The 21,018-nt window shown below is 36.9% G+C and overlaps 1 protein-coding gene across 4 annotated transcripts in view; it reads right to left on the reverse strand.

Annotated features, from left to right (window-relative positions):
• The window catches only part of LOC118658976 (probable ATP-dependent RNA helicase DDX60), a 102,166-nt gene that overhangs the window by 55,389 nt on the left and 25,759 nt on the right, over nucleotides 1-21,018 (reverse strand). For all 4 annotated transcript variants that reach the window (XM_036314865.1, XM_036314866.1, XM_036314863.1 and 1 more), the window contains exons 9-16: nucleotides 19,001-19,142; nucleotides 17,930-18,085; nucleotides 14,476-14,581; nucleotides 13,906-14,021; nucleotides 11,928-12,088; nucleotides 5,665-5,923; nucleotides 3,770-3,936; nucleotides 3,077-3,235 (exon numbers count right to left, since the gene is read on the reverse strand). In XM_036314865.1, the coding sequence (XP_036170758.1) occupies nucleotides 3,077-3,235; nucleotides 3,770-3,936; nucleotides 5,665-5,923; nucleotides 11,928-12,088; nucleotides 13,906-14,021; nucleotides 14,476-14,581; nucleotides 17,930-18,085; nucleotides 19,001-19,142 (1,266 nt within the window). The remainder of the gene's footprint in view (nucleotides 1-3,076; nucleotides 3,236-3,769; nucleotides 3,937-5,664; nucleotides 5,924-11,927; nucleotides 12,089-13,905; nucleotides 14,022-14,475; nucleotides 14,582-17,929; nucleotides 18,086-19,000; nucleotides 19,143-21,018) is intronic.

Below are 21,018 nucleotides of genomic sequence, written 5' to 3' on the forward strand. Positions count from 1 at the left end.
CAGTGGGGCCTTGACTTATGAGTGTCCCGACTAACGAGTTTTTCAAGATACAAGCCATCTCTCGGCCGATTTTTTGCTTTGAGTTGCGAGCTAAAATTCGGGTTATGAGCCAGCTTCAGATACCCCACTGCTAGTTGGCGCAGCGAACGTCACAGTGAACGCCACAACATCAGCCCAGCATCACGTGTCTCACTTGTTCACTTTTTGATTTGACATACGAGTAATTTGAGTTACGAGCTCTGTCACGGAATGAATTAAACTCATAAGTCAAGGCCCCACAGTACTTCGGAGGGCATGTGGGATCTTCATCCCTTCAGCCTATCCTTTTATGCATCAAAACGATGACTACTCAAAGAATCATGTCTGTATGATGGGTAGTGTGTGAAAAAACATCCAGGGCCCCAATCTGCATGCTCTCTTAATCTAGGTCCACTCTGGAACACACCCCAAAGTGAAGGGAGCATCAAAAGAATTAGAATGTTCATAGGATTAATGAAGAGAACTTGACTGCCTTGTGTCCTGCACTGAAGTAAGCACTGGTTCTCCTGCTCCTGAAAAGGAGGCAGGGATTTTTTTTAAGGTACCCCACCATCATCAACATAAGAAAGCTAAATTAATATCAAACATGACCAACCAAAGTGGTATAAAACTAGAAATCAATTACACAAAGAAAAGTGGAAAATTCATAGATATGGAAAGACTAAACAACAATGGGTCAAAGAATAAATCCAAAGAAAAATAAAAAATCCTTTGAGACAAATGAAAATGGGCATATACCAAATTCAAGGAATGTAGCAAAAAAAAAAATGCTCTAAGAAGGAAGTACTTAGCAATAATGACTTTTGTGTTAGTAATGTGAAGAGCATGTTACAAAAACAAATATATTAATATACTTTCAGTATAACTTTGCAACTATGTGGAGAAAAGGGAACCTTTCTGCACTGTTGGTGAGAATGTAAATTTGTGCAGCTACTATAAAAAACTGTGTGGAATTTTCTTAAAAATTAAACATACAACTACTTTATCATCCAGCAATTCCACTTCTGGGTATTTATTGGAAGAAAATGATAACACTAACTCAAAAAGATATATGCACTCCCAAGACATGAAAACAACCTAAGTGTCCATCAATGATTAAATGGATAAAAAATTGTGATATATAAATACATATATATGTATATACACAATAGAATACCATCTAGCCATTTAAAAAAAATGAAATCTAGTCATTTGCAATTAAATAAATGGACCTTGGACCTTGCAAAATTATGCTTAGTGAAAGAAGTCAATCAGAGGAAGATTAAAAAAGAAAGAAAGAAAGGCCCTAACCGGTTTGGCTTAGTGGATAGAGTGTACACCTGCGGACCGGAGGGTCCTGGGGTCAATTCTGATCAAGGCCACCATACCTCAGTTGCAGGTTCCTCCCAGGCCCGGACCCTGGTTGGGGCACATGAGGCACCCAATCGATGTGTTTCTCTCACACTGATATTTCTCTCTGTCTTTCCCTCTCTCTAAAAATCAATGGAGGCAAACAATCTATGTGTTTCTCTCACATCAATATTTCTCTCTGTCTTTTCTCTCTCTTCCACTCTCTCTAAAAATGGGAAAATATCCTCAGGTGAGGAGAGAGGGAGGGAAGGGGAGAGAGAGAGAGAGAGAGAGAGAGAGAGAGAGAGAGAGAGAGAGAGAGAGAGAGAGAAGAAAGAAAAAGAAAGAAAGGAAGGAAGGAAGGAAGGAAGAGAGAAAAGAAAGAAAAGAAAGAAAAGGAAGAAAAGGAAGAAAAGGAAGAAAAGAAAGAAAAGAAAGAAAAGAAAGAAAAGAAAGAAAAGAAAGAAAAGAAAGAAAAGAAAGAAAAGAAAGAAAAGAAAGAAAAGAAAGAAAGAAAGAAAGAAAGAAAGAGTTCAGATTGGAGGTTGCCAAAGAACCAGAGGTGGGGGTGAGGAATGGGACAAAAATGGGTGAAGGGAGTATTAAAAATAAATTAATTTAAAATAAATAAATAAGAACCACTACAAGTAAAAAAAAACTTGGAGCCCACAATTATGACTAGTGTTAAGTTATCCTATATCAAAAGGAACCATGGGAGATTAAATTTTCTTGGGGAATTAGAGCATAAGATGTACTACTATCTAGGCTCTGACTGTGCAATCTATGTGTAGAAAAAAATGCCTAAGACTCAGAAATGTAAACCTAAAGTTATCAGTGTAGGCAGACTGTAAGCCACTGTGGGGTAGGACTAGGTCTTGGGGTTGACTGCAATCTTGGTGCTGAACAAAGTCTCTCATTTCATTCTGAATTCCTTTGATTTTCCAAAGCAAAATCCTTGGGGCATCACCCTTAGAGATAAAATTTTTCATTTTGGTACTAAGTTTTTTAAAAAAGTCAACACTTAATTGTTCCGAAAGAAAATGCAATGTAAAATAAAAGTAAACATTTCTGATATCTTCCGCAAAATTAAACAACAACAAAAAGATGAAGTCAGATTCTGAATAGGACAGTCCATTAGATTGAAACTATGTAATTGCACTTTTGTAGGTAAACATGTTGAATTTATTAGCAATTTTATATTGTTTAGTCTATGAAGAAACACACCATGTCATTCCTAATTTTATACCCATTAATACCAATTTTACACTTATTTGTAGAAGAATAGCTATTATGGTAACAGATGAGGCATGTAAATATATAAACACTTGTCTACACAGTTTAATGTGCCAAATTTCTCTGTGCACAATTTATAGATTTACATATTAAATCCTACTGATAAAGGGAAAACTTGGAGGCTGCTCCATAATGATACAACTGGATGACACACAACTTCAAAAATATGCATGTGAACTCATCAGAGTACCTCCAAGGAATGGTCTAGTAATAAAAAATGAACAAAATAAAAATTTCACTTTCTTTAGGTTGAAAAAAGTCTACACTTGACATTCCCAATAACAAAATAATTTTAATGATATGACTCAATATTAAGAAGTTAATGACAAATATAATAGGTAGCACCACAATAATGAAAAAATCCTCAGATCACATTTAATAATAAATACAAAGGCCTGTTTCATTCAGTCATTACCTGCCATGTGTCAGGAATAAAATCATGAACTCTGGGATCTGGATCTTTTCTCTCATCTCGTAGCAAATAATGGCCCATATATTGTAGTTGAAACCGAACAGGCCCAATGCCAATTGAATATTTATTCTTTTTCTTCTCCTTTATGCCATCTTCTGCAACCTACATTATTTTAAAAGTTCATTTGAAAGTGATTTTAAATTATAACATCATTCAAATAATTAAAACATTTATTACTAGCACATTTTATGAGAAAAAATTTAAAACTTTTGTAAATCTTGTAATATCTTTGCTGAAGTATTTTAGCACCTACTCATCATCTTAACCATGAGTAAATTAGCAGACATCAAAGTTTTCAAAAACCCATCAAGATGTTTGCAGCTACAATCTAGTATATGTAAAGACAATTGAAGAATCCCATTATACTGTTTAAATTTTTTGCTAGAATTAAACATAGGCTTAGTTTTACAGGTCTGCATAGATTATCTGGCATTTAATGTTTGTCCAAACACTTGTACAAGCTTTCTAACTCCAGATTGCTTCAAATTTGGGCAGCTAAGTTACTAATAATGATTATGAATTCAAAGTAAATATTTTCAGTAAAAAACACCTAGAAGAGGTGATTTGTATTTTCAAGACCCTTTATATATACCTAATAATTATTCTATTAAAATGGAACTATTTTAAAAACATTACCTCAGTTGGATTTAAAGAACTTGCCAACTCGTCAAATCCTAAATACTTAAGGCATCTGGCTATGAGTTGCCAATCTGCCTCTTGCAAAAATTCTGGGTGTTTTTCCATCAAGGAGTGGATCCTTTTCATCATTTGAACAGCTATACTTAAATCTTTTGCGGTTTCACCTTGGCAAAGAACAACACACTTGTTATAAAGACCACCAAAAACAATAAATTTATGTTATCCGAGAGTAGTCATCCAGGCTATCAATTTGACCTAATTAAATTCACTATCTTAATATTGATGGAGGTTTTGGAACACAAAATACTAAATAAAATAATATTAAAGTGCAACTATATAAATATCATCTCTATGGATAAAGTTGAAGAAAAAGAAAAATCTTATAGTTCATGATAGAAATAAGATCATTAAAGCTCAAATTTGTGCAAGTTCTTGGAACAACAAATGTTTTCTCCACCTATTAGTTTCACACCTTCTCTACTGTGTTCAAAGAAAAATATTCGGATGACTTTAAATACCTAGTTAAAAACTTAGCAATATTTATTGAGATCTACTCTTGACCACAAATAAGTATTTGGCATAATCAATGGAGCCTCTCAATTCAATCAGCATAATATATCTGCCAGAACAGACTTTGCTAATTCCTCTTCGTTGCTTTATAACAGTGATGGCGAACCTTTTGAGCTCAGCATGTCAGCATTTTGAAAAACCCTAACTTAACTCTGGTGCCATGTCACATATAGAAATTTTTTAATATTTGCAACCATAGTAAAACAAAGACTAATATTTTTGATATTTATTTTATATATTTAAATGCCATTTAACAAAGAAAAATCAACCCAAAAAATGAGTTCACGTGTCACCTCTGACACGCGTGTCATAGGTTCGCCATCACTGCTTTATAGTCATGCACATATAATCTTTTTATACTCACCACTGCTAATCTTTCCATACTTACCATTTTAAGGCTGTCTTTGATTTTACCTATCTTCTAATCAACCTATGTTCAACAAATATTACCAAACACCTACTAAATGCTATAAGAAGCTACAAAAGAAATTTAGTATGTTATTATTCTTATTCTCCAGGAGGGTAAGCCACTGTTCACTCTGATTTCTCTTACAACATGTTGGTTTGGGAGAAACACCTAAGCCAAGTCTCAGGCTTTCCACTGTAATGGAATCCACAGTGAAAGGGTGACTTTGCTAGAACAGATTGAAGTTAGTAGAATGAGAGTGTGGGGAATAAAGAACCTAGTGAGCCTGTGTTAAGCGGATTCAAGGGCAGAGAACCTCAAGACGGACATCAATTAACTTTACTCAGAACAATTGTCAGTTTGGAGATATGGCACATGATCATTTCACGGGCTATCAATTTACATATCTCTACCCAGTCTTATTTCTCCTTTATCTTCTTCTTCCCATCTGTTCTTTTCTTTTCTATTATCTATTATAGAAATTGCAAAGCAGAGTGCATGGAACCACAGCAACTTCTGGAAGAACTCAGTAAGATAATAAACATGATCCCAATTTTACCCAGAAAGAAAATGTTCGTATTTCAGATCTCAAAGATGAATGACAGATTCTTCCAGGGTGCCTCAGCATCTTTGTGGGTTCCCTTAACCATTCCTACAACTTTGTAATTTCTTCAAACCTCTCTTTGATTTTAATTTGTTTATGAATGTGCTGAATACTTGCCACTGGGACCCCTCTGAGCTTTCGTTGCTCATTGATAAAATAGAGGGAAGAATACTTGGAGGAATTGTGTAAGGATAAAATCAGATAATGGGTCTAAAGCTTCTAACACAAATTTCCACTTAATAGGTGACTGTTATCATCATTCTATTTTAAAATTCTCCAATTCATCAAAATAAAAAACATAGGATCACATACCTTTTCCTTGGCTTCTACAATGTTCTTTCCATGCTTTCAAGCAGGCAGTTAACCCTACTATTTCAACTTGATATTTCACCAAGTTACTTTTACATGATTTCAAAAAATCTTCCAGGTTCTGTATTCCAGAGTTTAAATTATCTTTCATTTCCTCCTCAATGGAGTGTGAGAGAACACTCCACTTATTCTCTTCCTTTTGTTCTTCCTTGGCAAGTAATCTCTTTTTATTCTCTCTAGTAATTATTTCAGCCTTTGTCTCCTGCCCAAAAATGAAAAGAAACATATCATGAATCAAGTTGGAAATATTCCAATATTTCATGAATGAGACAATATTTTTAAGTGTATATTAGTTTTTTGGACCATCATCCCATTCTTGAATAGGCACAATTTTAGTCTGTGTCTGTTTCTTAAAATTAAAGCCTCTTGTAATTGAAAACTTATGACATTTTAATTTAATGACTATAAAAATTAGGTGATTTTCTAGGTTTATGAGTGATCTATATTATAAATCAAAGAGTAAATATAACAAAATCAGAAACACCAGGGCACTATTTTTTTCACGTCTTCATGCACTGGTTCCTGCTGCTACCTCTAGAATTGGTTCCCTCTTGCATTCCTCCATGGTCACCTACTTGTCCCTCAAGGTATTTCTTCCATGAAGCCTTTCCTAATTCTCTTAAGATTAAGTCATGTATTCCTCCTCTTCCTGGGCAACTATGAAAGCACTCATCACATGTATTGTAGCTGTGATTTCACTTGTCATACTTCCTCTCTAGATTAATATCCTTGAAACTGAGTTGTCTAGATGTTATAAGTCAAAATATTTAGTTTATAATATTTGATGAATGAATGAGGAATATAAAGAAAACAACGGAAAGGAATGGGAAAAAGAAGCAACAGAAGTACAACTGATTTGCGCTATCTAGATATGCATCTCCAATTGACTTAAACACAAGATGGAGCCATTTTTACTAGATTTTTACCATTTAGGTTTATTAATATACAAAGGCAAGTTAGATAATTGCTGTATTCGCAAGATAATTCTGACAAATCTTGCACTATTCTGGTCAGTCATGAAATTAATACTTAAACTTTGCCTATAATGAAGTCAATTTTAGTTGCCATCACTTTCTCAGTGTTTAATTCTAATCAATAAATATTGAGTTTTCCCGATGTTTTAATCTTCCAAATGTACTGTCTTGGGTTAACTCAGCATGGTTTTGTCTCAATAGGACAAGGATGTCCCTTGGCTCTTTGCCTTTGAAAATGATTTTTTCTTAAATATGTAGATCTATTACACTGCTGCCAAAAGACCACACTTATATAGTACTGAGGGTATTTAATTCCCATGAGTTTACTTAATTTCTAACAATGCGGAAGGAAAAAAAGCATGGAATTTTTTTGTCTTTAGAACCTGTACTATGTAATGAGGATTTTTACAAACTTGACATTTTATCACCTCTCAAAAAAAAACAAAAGACAAAAACAAAAACGAAGAAGGTACATCTTGATAGCCCTAAATGAAGAAAGCTGTAATTGGATGTTCTCATTAATAAAATTGGCTATAAAAAATGTCTTCATGACAGACAGAAAAATTATGACCACCTAGTTCAGCTTGGGGAAGCTGCTTTTTACTATAAGAACAAATGTCCTCATTTCTTCATGGACTTCCTCTTTTAATTTCAGCTTTATTGAGACATACTTGGCAAATAACATTGTAAGATATTTAAAGTGTAAATACTGGTGATTGATATACATATACATTTTGGAAGGGTTCCCCGCATTGAGCGAATTTACCCATTCATCACCTCACATATTTATTTATGGTTAGAACATTGAACATCTATTTTCTTAGCAAATGTCAATCATACAATACAATGTTATCAACTATACTCACCATGTTTTATGAGCTCCTCAGACATTATTTCTTTTAGAACTGAAAGTTTGTACCCTTTTACTAACCTCTCCCTATTTCCTCTAACTCCCAGCCCCTGGCAACTTTCCTACTATCTGTTTCTAGCAGTTTGACTTTTTTTTTTTTCCTTTTTCTTTTTCTTTTTTTTTTTTTTTTAGATTTCACATATAAGAATTGTTTGTGTGAAAATGCCATTGGAATTTTTTTTTTTTTTTAAATTTTTTTTTTTTTTTTAATATATTTTATTGATTTTTTTACAGAGAGGAAGGGAAAGAGATAGAGAGTCAGAAACATCGATGAGAGAGAAACATCGATCAGCTGCCTCCTGCACACCTCCTACTGGGGATGTGCCCGCAACCCAGGTACATGCCCTTGACCGGAATCGAACCTGGGACCCTTCAGTCCGCAGGCCGACGCTCTATCCACTGAGCCAAACCGGTTTCGGCACCATTGGAATTTTGATAGTGATTGTACTGAGTCTTTAGATTGCTTTTGGTAGTATGACATTTTAGTAGTATTAATTCTTCTAGTTCATAGGCATAGAATGTCTTTCCATTTCCTTGTTTCTTTTTTAGTTTCTTTTATCAATATCTTATAATTTTCAGTGTACAGTTCTTTCACCTCCTTGGTTAAATTTATTTCTCAGTATTTTATTTTTTTATTAAATCGTCACCCAAGAATATGATTTTTATTGATTTTCTCACTGGGGGGGGGGGGAGAGAGAGAGAGAGAGAGAGAGAGATGAGAGAGAAACTTTGATCAGTTGCTTCCCATGTGCACCTCAACTGAGGATTGAACCCGAAACCTAGATATGTGCCCTGAATAGAAATCAAGCCCACAACCTTTTGATGTATGGGATGACACTCCAACCACCTTAGCAACCTGGCCAGGCCAGTATTTTATTATTTTAAATGAAATTGAAAATGGGACTGTTTTCTTAATTTCTTTTTCTGATAGTTCATTGTGTATAGAAACGCAACAGATTTTTGTTTATTGATTTGTACTGCAACTTTACTGAATTTATTTATTGATTCTAACAGCTTTTTGGTGGAGTCTTTGAGGCTTTTACATATACTATCATGTCATCTGCAAAGAGATACCGTTTTAGTTTTTCCTTTTCAATTGGGATGCCTTTATTTCTTTTTCTTGCCTAATTGTTCTAGCTGGACTTGGACTTCCAGTACTATCCTATATAATAAAGAGATAATATGCAAATTGACCATCACACCCTCGCACAAGATGCCCGCCCTCATGTGATCAAAGATGGTCACCCCCATGTGGTCACAAGATGGGCAGCAGGCGAAAGCAGTTAGGGGTGACCAGGCTGGCAGGGGAGGGCAGTTGGGGGGAACCAGGCCTGCAGGGGAGCAGTTAGGCATCGATCAGGCTGGCAAGGGAGTGGTTAGGGGGTGATCGGGCTGGCAGGCAGAAGTGGTTAGGGGCAATCAGGCAGGCAGGTGAGCAGTTGGGAGCCAGCAGTCCCAGATTGTGAGAGGGATGTGGGATCGGGCCTAAACCAGCAGTTGTACATCCCCCAAGGGGTCCCAGATTAGAGAAGGTGCAGGCTGGACTGAGGGACACCCCCCAGTGCACTAATTTCATGTACTGGGCCACTAGTCCTATCTAATAAAGAGGGAATATACTATTGACCCTCACACTGTCAAAAAGATGGCAGTGCCCAGAGCCAATAAGGAGGGAATATGCTAATTGACTTCCCCACCTTCAAAGATGGCGGCATCCACAGCCAATATGGAGGGAATATGCTAATTGACTGGTCCACCCTCAAAGATAGCAGCGCCCACAGCTAAAAGATGGTGGCACCCAGTCCCCTCATCCCTGCTGGGGCTGCAGGCATGCGGCAAGGCCAGGCCTGCCCCAAGGCGGGCCCAGCCACTCTGCATGCCTGCCTCTGGAGTCCCCCCCTCCCCTCAGTTCCCCAGCCACCCAGGACCAGCCAGAGGCACAGGCAAGCCTTGGATAGTGGCTGCCCAGCCATCCAGGGCTGCCCGAGGCTCAGGTAACCAAAGCTGTCCGAGGCTTGTGCTGCCAGCAGTGGCAGCAGCAGAGGTGTGATGGGGCATTGCCTTCCCCTGATCACCAGGTCACCTCCCACCTTTGAGGGCTCCCAGACTATGAGAGGGGGCAGGCTGGGCTGAGGGACTGCCCATCCAGTGCATGAATTTTCATGCACCGGACCTCTGGTCTATATATGTAAAAGCCTAAGAGACTGGCCAACTGGCCAACCGGCCGGTAGCTATGATGTGCATCGACCTCCACGGGACAGATGCAGGAGCTGTTGAGCAACAGCAACTTTGCAGAATGCCCTCTCGCACTCCGGGACCCCTCAAGGGATGTCAGACTGCTGATTTGGGCCCATTTCCCACAGACCAGGCCAAGGGACCCCACCAGTGTAAGAATCCATGCACCAGGCCTCTAGTTTTGAATAAAAGTGGAAAGAGTAAACTTTCTTGTCTTATTCCTGATCTTAGAGAAAAAGTTTTCAGGTTTGTAACTTTCTTATTATATAATGACCTTCTTTCTCTCTTATTATAGTCTTTGACCTAACGTCTATTTTCTCTAATGTAAGTATAGCTACCCCTGGGTTTTTGTGTGTGTGTTTTTTTATATATATATTTTTATTGATTTTTTACAGAGAGGAAGGGAGAGGGATAGAGAGTTAGAAACATCGATGAGAGAGAAACATCGACCAGCTGCCTCCTGCACACCCCCCACAGGGATGTCCTGCAATCAAGGCACATGCCCTTGACCAGAATCGAACCTGGGACCCTTCAGTCCGCAGGCAGACACTCTATCCACCAAGCCAAACCGGTCTTGGCTACCCCTGTTTTTTTTTTTCATTTACATGGAATATCTTTTTCCATCCTTTTACTTTTAATCTATGTGTGTCCTTATAGCAGAAGTGAGTCTCTTGTAGGAAGCATATAGTTGGGTCTTTTGCTATTATTCATTCAGCCGGTGTATGTCTTTTGATAGGATAATTTAGTCCATTTATCTTTAAAATAATTGACAGGTTCTGATTTACAATTACCATTTTGTTAAATTTTTTTCTGGCTAATTTTATAATTCCTTTGTTCCTTTCTTATCTTTTCCTGTGTGATTTAATGATTTTCTATAATGCTTAGATTTCTTTCTCTTTTGTCTATATATTATATGGTTTAGCTTTGTGGTTACCATTTGGCTTATGCAAAGTACATTACATTTATTTACATTATTACACTGTCCACCTGAAGCAGGTTATAGAGATGAGAAGAGGCAGCAGTTTTTAAGGTATGAAAATGGATTCCTTCAGGGAAAGGATGGGAGATGGGTGTTTTAGTTGGCTGCTTCTGGCTGAGCCCTGGAAGGGATAGCTAGGCAAGTATAGTTCAAGCCTGCTAAGAACTGTGTCTTTGTTTTGTATTGTCTTATGGGTCTTGTGGAAGCAAGCCCCATTGGCATTCAGAGTATATATGTTGGGAGCCTATTAAAGTTGGGGTACTAAATGTTGGGTCCAAACCCTTCCTCCTGAGGGAGAGATGAAAATTGTGTTCCTTCCTAATTTTACAGGGTGGGGTAAAAGTAGGTTTAAAGTTGTGAATATGCAAAAGCACAGAGTTTATTCTTTTATTATTATTTATTAATTATTGCATTATTTTCCATATGAACAACTATAAACCTACTTTTGCCCCACCCTGTATGTCACTGTGCCAGGGGTGGGGCTTACTGCAAGAGTTATATCTCAGCTTCGTCTTCCTGTTTTATTGGGGGTTTTTCTCATGCACCCAATGTGTAAGAGTCCATTTAGCTAGCTTCTGGATTTCCTTCAGTGGGAATTTTAAAGGGAATAACTAAGCAAGGTATAAATTCAGTGTGTCCATGGGAGGAGGTGAGTTCAGCAACCTCTTATATTGCCATCTTGAACCAGAACTCCCAAAGAGCTAGATATATTTTTACTGTTATCTCAATGTTTTTACATCCAAGCCTTTAGTTTTATTTTTGTTAATAAGTATATATATTTGAGATATGCAGATTAGAGCATCTTAGCAAGTAAATAAAATAATAGGTGATTTTTGTTAATAAATATATATATTTGAGATATGCAGATTAGAGCATCTTAGCAAGTAAATAAAATAATAGTATATATGCATATATACTATATATGCATATATATACTATATATATTCGTATATAGTATATATATGCATATATAGTATATATGCATATAGTATATATATGCACATATATAGTATATATGCATAGCATTGTAAGAAACTACCAGAGACTGAACAAAATAGCTTAAAAAGAGGCAAAAAAAGTAAAATATTTTGATAGAATTTACAGAACCTACATTTGCCTTTTTGGTCTTGGGTTTACTGAAATTCTTCTTTGGCTTGACATCTTGAGTTACAATGAGTTTGGAAGAGACTGATTCTAATGAATTTCCATAAAATCGCTGAAAAACTTGATACTTTTGCAGAGATTTAAGGTAATAAGGATCTCTAGAGTTTCCTGAAAAGGAAAAGACAAAATGTAATACAACTGCATTTCTTCAATAGTATTCTCATGAATTATTCACATCATCCCAATCTAACATGCACTTTCTTTTTGAGTTTGGAACAGTAACTTATTGTTCACTTTTGTTAAAGAGGGGATCTTTAACTCAGACTATCTCGTCTGTAGAATAATTCCTTACTTTATTTAAAGGATATAAATGATAAAGCATTCTTTCATTATCTACCTCTCAAAGCAAATATCAGGATGCTATGACAGATTCTAGGCATTCCCTTTGTCATATGTCTTGTGACTAAAGTTAAGAAAAGGAAAGTAGAGGCAGAGTCAAGAAGATAGCCATTTAGGATATGCTAGCTTCTTGCATCACTTAAAGGAAAAATCATTACTCCAGACCATACCCACAGAATCAAGAGCTTGGAAGCTGAGGAAAAGTTACACTATGGTAAAATCTAATAACAGAGTAAATCTTAACAGTCAAGATGTGACATACTCCCTTACCCAAGAAAAAGTACAATACTCAAAGGGAATAACTACGCTAGTTAATTTTTCTATGTCTACATATATCAAATCAAACCACTCTGAAGGATATTAATGGTTCATCTAAAACAGTGGTTCTCAACCTTCCTAATGCCACGACCCTTTAATACAGTTCCTCATTTTGTGGTGACCCCCAACCATAAAATTATTTTTGTTGCCATTTCATAACTGTAATTTTGCTACTGTTATGAATCGTAATGTAAATATCTGATATGTAGGATGTATTTTCATTGTTACAAATTGAACATAATTAAAGCATAGTGATTAATCACAAAAACAGTATGTAATGATATATGCGTTTTCCGATGGTCTTAGGCGACCCCTGTGAAAGGCTGGCGACCCAAAAGTTGAGAACCGCTGATGTAAAAGATCCCCTTGCATCTCGCAGGATCTTGATAGTTGTTTATAGCAGGTTGATGACTATTTCATATGAGCATGCTTACTGTGCACACTCCTAGATTCTCCTGAAAGTAAGTTTTGTCAACTTGCAGGAAGGAGGAGTGGGTGTGAGCATAGAACAAAGGTGAAATGAATGATCCAAGGACACCAGATCCCTAATTCAACCTCTGTTGATGTACTGCTAGTGCAGTGGTTGGCAAACCGCGGCTCGTGAGCCACATGCGGCTCTTTGGCCCCTTCAGTGTGGCTCTTCCACAAAATACCAGCTCTTCCACAAAATACCAACTTCTGAGCATGGGCCACGAAGTTTCAATCGCACTATACGTGCGCGCCCGCACATGGTATTTTGTGGAAGAGCCACACTGAAGGGGCCAAAGAGCTGCATGTGGCTCGTGAGCCGCGGTTTGCCGACCATGGCACTAGTGGTCTTATGGGGCTCCATTTATAGTTCCTACCATCCTAAGCATGAAGGCAGATAAAATGATGGCACTTGTTAAACATTGTCAATTGGGTGGTGTGAAAGCAACTGCAATTGCTTGAAAGACTATGGCCTCAATATTTTTGACATCAAGGAATACACAGAATTCTTTAATTATAAATTGTCTTTGCTTAAGACAGCTCCTAACTTTTGTGGGGACAAATACCATCTTTGTGTACTTCCTCCTAAGACACCGACATACCTATGTACATATGACTGTCAGTAAACGAAATGGGACTCTTCTCTACCATCTTTACTGACATTCACCTACATATTTTCTGGACTAGTCTTACTCAAGAAATATAATTTGTGGCACATAATATGCTGATATTTCATTCTGAGATAAAAGACAGAGAATGAAATTGGTTTTAGTTTATTTCACCAGAGTCACAGAGCTCACCATTAAAAGCGGACTTTGCCCTATCATAATCATCACTAAGGGGTCTGTGAGAATGCCAATGTACAAGTTCATCAAATGCCTTATGTTTCACCAGTGAAGTTACAATCGGATCATCCCTATGAGATAAAAAGAAATATATTCATATTTTAAAGTACAGGCATTCTAATATAACATAACACAGATTATAATTTGCAATCATATTATTTTTAAAAATTAAGCCCCCTTTCCTCTTTCTGTGATATGATATAAATAGCTGAACCCAAAGAGCAGTTTATTATAGGCTTAATAATCCAGAATCCACTTGATGTTTTAAACAGTCCCATCAATGTCAAAAAATATTAATGAATTCATTAATTAAAAACATGCAGCTCGAGTGATTTTACTCTAAGATTAAAACATGTTGATTTTCACCTAGTATTAATCAAAGGACATTGATAAATTTGATATCAAACTCATATATTTTACAAACACATATTATATCTAATATAATCTGTTATAGTTCAAAGAATCTTTAATGATTAATTTTTCTACTCCATACAAGTGTTTATAGGGGCACTTTTGGCCCTATACCTCTTTAGGAAAGGCAAATCTTTCAAAATGTCTCCAACAAATTTATCAACCATCTCAGATGACATTGGAATAAAACCCAAATTGGGCATCTTTTCCTTCGAGGTGTCTGCAAACAAAATATTAAGACAAGGCCAAATGTGAAACTTTCATACAGGACTATTACACATTATTTTCTAAAAATTTACATTAAAAAACATTTTTCATTGATCTTATTTACATTTATTAAATTCCAGGCCTTCCTAGAAAACTATTTCCTGCATTAAAACATTTTGGAAAACAGTAGAATATAAACAAGTAGATATAATTTAAGTAGGTAGGTAGGCAGGTAAATATCATACATATCACATGCATGCCACATGTATATGATAGTTGGCATATAAAAGCTTTTATTTAGTATCTGGTTCATAATTCTAGGTAACCTGCCATTGCTCTGCTCATTACCCCTTGGTGTTCACTGTTTCTATCTTTGCCGAACACCTTCCTGCCTGAGCTCTACAGCTCTCTGCCTGAGCACTTTTTATCTTATGGTCCATGTGGAGCAGTGCTAAGAATTTAATGCTCCAGAGTAGTCCTCAACCAAAGGCGGAGAGTCCCAGTATAATGTAACTGTAGTTGCCCACAGTGGAAATCTATTCATTAACTTGTCCTGCATTTATTTTCCTCTCTTCCTTATCTAATCTTACCACTAACTTATTTGATCTTTCTGGGATCAATAGACTACTGGCACTTTAGTTTCTGCCTGGTGGAATTTATCCTGACACAAGGAAAGAGGAAAGATAGATATATATTCTCTCTCCATGTCATGAAAAATATCCTTCTATCAGTACATCCTAAACCCCATTAGCTTTTGTTCTCATTCATTCTGGGATCATTTTCTTCTTCCTGAAATTCATCAAATAGAAATATCATCAGCGATGCTTTGATGATGGGTAAATCAGTTTTGTATTTCTGAAAATATCCATATTACTCCTTCATTCATAAACTCTATTTTAAGAATTATATATAATGTCACTCTATTCTGACTTCTATTATTATTATTGAAAAAGTCTATTACTAGACTTTTTGTTCCTTTATAAGTAACTAATTCTTTTAAGATATTTATTTCTATATTCTACAATTTTATTCTATTGTTTCAAGTGAGTGTATTTGCCTAAGAGTGTGAATATCTACATGCTTAATTTATTCCACTTGGGATTCATAATACATCCTGAATGTGCAAATTCTTATCTTTCATCAATCCAAGCAAATGCCCAACCTTGATCTCTTCAATTATTTCCCAACCCACATTGACTCAATCTCTCCTTCTGAATCTTCAAATGAAAGGTTGACTTCTTCATTCTATCCTTCATATATGTGTTAATCCTCATCGAAAGGTATGGTTACTGATTTGAAAGAGAGGGGAGGGGAGGGAAGAGGAAGAGGGAAGGAGGGAGGGAGGGAGGGAGGGAGGGAGGGAGGGAGGGAGGGAGAGAGAGAGAGAGAGAGAGAGAGAGAGAGAGAGAGAGAGAGACAGACATTGATGTGAGAAAGCACTTCCTGTGTACGTCTGGACCAGGATCAAACTCGCAACCTTCTAGTGTACAGATGACGCTCTAAACAAAAGCCACACCAATCAGGGCTTCTTCATATATTTTAACATCACTTTTATATTTATTATTTATATTTGTTTGTTTTTTATTTATTTATAAATTGTTTTCCAGTTTTATTGAAGTGTAATCAACATACAGCTGTGTAAATTTAAGGTGTAAAATGTGTTAATCTCTAGTGCTATGTAATTCTTTTGATCAATTTCTAGTTCACAAATTCTCTTTAGCAAAATTCAATCAGCTTCTTAACTCATCTGTTGATAATATTTTCATTTCTAAAAGTTTGGTTATTTTAAAATGAAAATGATGTTTTATAGTATTTTATTTTCTGATGTGTCAAGTCTCATATTTTTTTTAAAACATTTAAAACACATATATAGCATATTTTAGATTTGGTAATTACAAAATCTGAAGTATTTAAGAGTTCTAGTTTTTTTCTCTTATTGTTTTTCTTAGGGCTTATTTCCTTTGTTGTTTGAAAATTTGTATTTACACTAATATTTGGCAGAAAATCCTGTAAACTAAGGTGGCTTAGAGTTATCTGCTAATACAGTTAATCGGAGCCCCAAATGCTTGGGAGGGCAGATCAATAACCAGAAACTCTCAGTGATTTACTTGGCATTACCCAGGGAGCAGACTTTCTTTATTTTAGGCCCTGGGATTTCCATTTTGTTGTTTTCAGCTTAGCTATCATTATATAAAAAGACTAGAGACCCGGTTCACAAAATTCGTGCACTGGGGGGTCGGGTTCCCTCAGCCCAGCCTGCCCCTCAGTCCGGGAGCCCTCAGGGTATGTCCTACTGACGGCCACAGTCTGGCAGCAGAGGCCAGAGCAGGCGTCCTGCGTGTGTGTGTGTGTGTGTGTGTGTGTGTGTGTATGTCTACTGGGGCCTGCCCCCAGCCGCGCCACATAGGCTCGGAGCAATTGCCGTGTGTGTGTGTGTGTGTGTGTGTGTGTCCCCACTGGGGGTCTGCCCCCAGCCACATTGGAGGCTCAGAGCAGGCACTGTGTGTGAGTGTGTGTGTGTGTGTGTGTGTGTGTGTGTGTCTGCTGGGGGCCTGGCCCCAGCCACACCGTGGAGGATTGGAGCAGGCGCTCCTCTCTGTTGATCTCTCAGGCTCCTGGCCTCCACTGATTGTTGTACTCTCCCTTGAGCTGTGGCCAGGGTGGGGTGCTGCCTGCAGGCCACCCTTTCCTGCTCTGGGATCACCGCCGGCGACCCAGGAGCAGGCCTTGCTGGGTGCTGCCTACAGGCCGCACTTTCCTGCTCACTGATCGCTGGATCGCCAGGGCACCCGGCGTCAGGCCCTGTTGGGTGCTGCCTGTGGGCGGCACTTTCCTGCTCTCTAATCGCCATGGGGTCCTGGCTGGGGGCGGGGCTGCACACAGGGCCCAGATGGCAGCTCGCGCTGTCCCGCCCTGCCTGCAGTATGCAAATTAGTCGCCATCTTTGTTGGCAGCTAATTTGCATATCACACTGATTAGCTGATGGGAGGCGTAGCAAAGGTACAGTCAATTACCATCTTTGTCTATTATTAGATAGGATGTTTGGTATCTCAATGGTTGGCCATAAGAGATTATTATCACTTGATCTATATACTGTCAAATTAATGAAAATGGCAGTAACCTATGTCTGGCTTTTTTTTTTTTTAATCACAACATTAGTTACAAGCAAAACATATAACATTTCTAAACTATAATCATAGCATATCACCCTGATGAAATGACAACAAGGGTAATTTATTATTAAACTGCATAGTGCCAGAAAAGTGTTTATACTTGCAGCATTTAGGTAATGGTACTTTCAAAATATTTTCAGAGAAATGATGCTTTATATATATTTCAGATTAACTTAGAGTGTTATTACCTTTGATTGGTACTGGGTCCTTTTTAAGAAAATTAAGTTGTGTTGTTCTCAGAGGAAATGGCTTTCCAACATCAAACTTTCTGACCAACTTTGATACAGCATTCCAGAGATATTCATAATCTTTCATAATGTCATTTCCCAAATTCAAATGTAGGCCTAAATGATAGTTTAAAATACTAACTGTTAAAAGTCATTCACACATATGCAGAAACATGCATTTTTATTAAATTCATAGATCTCTGAAATACTTGTCAAACAGTAAAATTTTCAGTGGGTTCTACACTGAACCAATATGAAAATGGTCTCTAGATTGACTATGATATTGTAGATTTAAAATGTTATCTTGTCCTATTTTATAACAAGTATTAAAGGTATGACTACCTTAACTAACAATAACGGTGCATATCTAGTTATCGTTTAAGGTAATAAAAATGTTAGGTCACACATAACGTTACAATCAATAAAACTGAATAAAAACTATGATTTTTCAAAAAATGTATAGAGTATTGCTAAACTTATATGTAGCCAATTTATTTCAATGCTTGCAATATGAAAGAACCAAATCATAGGGGGTCAAAGAAACATCAATAATGCCCAGCTGTAGTTCTCCTAGAATGTGTTTTATTTTTTATTATTAAGAAGCAACAGAAAAGTTATTCTAAGAAAATAAGTCAAAGAAAGAAAAACAAATCAGATATTACAAATGCATAAATAAGCTTTATCTTTTGAAAAATATTCCTTAAATATCTAATAGTAAATGATGATATTAATCAGAGTAAATATTATGGGAAAAAGTTATGCATTTATTTAATGAAAAATTAAACTTAAATTACCAATCTTTTTTCAAAAAATATCTGTGGAATAATATTAAATTAAAAGAAGTTTTAAAATACAATACCCACTTAAACTGCAACTACATAAAACATATACATGTATAAACAAAGATTGGAAGGAGAATGATTGTTATGTTATATATTGGAAATATAGGGAAATTATTTTTGAAGTTTTAAATTTTTTATATTGTTTATCTCTGGATGAAAGTATAATTATTACAATATGCTAAGATAGTACCTTGAACATTTTCATTTTCATAGTAAAAAGCAATATTCTTCAACAAAAGCTCATCACTTAAGTCACAAAGGTGAATTAAATTCAGATTCCAAAATTCAAAAATGTTTCTATTATTTAGGATGAAATATTCACACCACTTTCTCTGAAAATTGGAAATTAAAAAAACCAAGTTATTGACCATTTCTATATTAGCAATAAGCTATAACATGACTTAAAAATGTCTGTAATCCAACAGATAGGCAAATTGGCAGGGCTCTTTTCAATTCTTATTAGTGTAAACCCTTTTAATCTGGGTAGTTATGAATAATTTATACCTTAAAAGTCAAAGTATAACATAAAATTAAATTGACCAAAATAAAATGAGTTAAGTCTAGTTCCTTATTCTGAAGCAGAGAAGTCCATATTTAACTCTTACTACCCTTTTTTTCCATGCTTTCAATATGAAAGAACACAGAGTCCCAACGCTTTAGAAATATTTTTGCTTTCAAATGTGCCTCTGTTCTTTACTTAGGTTTTAATGTTTTCCAATTTTACTTTCAGGTCAAAAGAGCATTAAAATAAAGAGCATTTGATTGTTCAGGGACCTAGAAGATGTTGAATCCTTCAAACTCAAAGATTCTCATTTGTCTACACCAGTGGTCGGCAAAGTGTGGCTCGCGAGTGTGGCTCTTCCACAAAATACCACGTGCGGGCGCGCATGTACAACGTGATTGAAACTTCGTGGCCCATGCGCAGAAGTTGGTATTTTGTGGAAGAGCCACACTCAAGGGGGCAGAGAGCTGTATGTGGCTCGCGAGCCGCAGTTTGCCGACCACTGGTCTACACTGATGTCCACCTACCAGGTTGATGATCTGGGGCTATGTTCCCACCTAACACAGACAGAATGTCTTCACTGACCACATTTAGTCCAGGGAAGTGTATGAGGAAGCAACCTCAGCAAGTGAGAGCCTAGTCATCCCCTCAGTCAATACTAGTGTTGGGAGAGTTAAGTTCCAAGGAGGAAAACTGAGGCTTCTCTGCTCCACACTTGACTGGTGAGTTTAAAACATAAGAGCAAGGGTTTAAAGCATGGGGAGAGGAAAAACAAGCATCCCCAATATGAAATCAACCAAGATCTCTAAAACAAAGAAGCCTGGGGGTGAGGGCTGGCAGGAGGCACCCTGGTATTTTATGTAGTTCTGTGGCCTGCAAAGTGTTTATTAGAGATAGCCACTTGCAGTGGATGCTTCTTTGAAGTGAATGCCTGGGCAATCAAAGCCTAATTCAGATACAGTACTTGGATTACGAAAAGAAAATTAACTTTCAGAGTTTACAGTTGTTTGTGGTGATGCTGGTATAAACAAACCGATTGCACTGCTAGTATAGTTCTCAGAGAGGAGCAAATTTAAACTACAATGAGATATCACTTCACATCTTCCAGAATGGCTACCATCAATAAATCAACAGCCAATAAGTGCTGGCAAAGATGTGGAGAAAAGGGAAACCTGGTGCACTGTTGGGAATGCAGACTGGTGCCACCACTGTGGAAAGCAGTGCAGTTTCCTCAAAAAATTAAAAGTGGAACTGCCTTTTGACCCAGAGTACACACTTCTGGGAATATACCCTAAGAATCATGAAACACCAATCAGAAAGAATAGATGCACTCCTATGTTCATAGCAGCATATTTACAATAGCTAAGATCTGGAAACAGCCCAGTGCCCATTAGTAGATGCGTGGATAAAAAAAGCTATGGTACATTTACACAATGGGATACTAGGCAGCTATAAAAAAGGACTCTTACCTTTAGTGACAGAATGGATAGACCTGGAGATTATTATGCTAAGCAAAATAAGCCAGTCAGAGAAAGACAAATAAATGCCATATGATCTCACTTATATGTGGAATTTAATGAACAAAATAAACTCATAAATAAAATATAACCAGAGGTATAGATACCTGGAACAGACTGACAGATGTCATAGGGAAGGGGTGTGCGGGGGACTGGATGAAAGAAGGTAAAGAGATTAGCCAGAGGACA

This window comes from Myotis myotis, unplaced genomic scaffold (assembly GCF_014108235.1).
Source record: "Myotis myotis isolate mMyoMyo1 unplaced genomic scaffold, mMyoMyo1.p scaffold_m19_p_6, whole genome shotgun sequence".
Classification (NCBI taxonomy): domain Eukaryota; kingdom Metazoa; phylum Chordata; class Mammalia; order Chiroptera; family Vespertilionidae; genus Myotis; species Myotis myotis.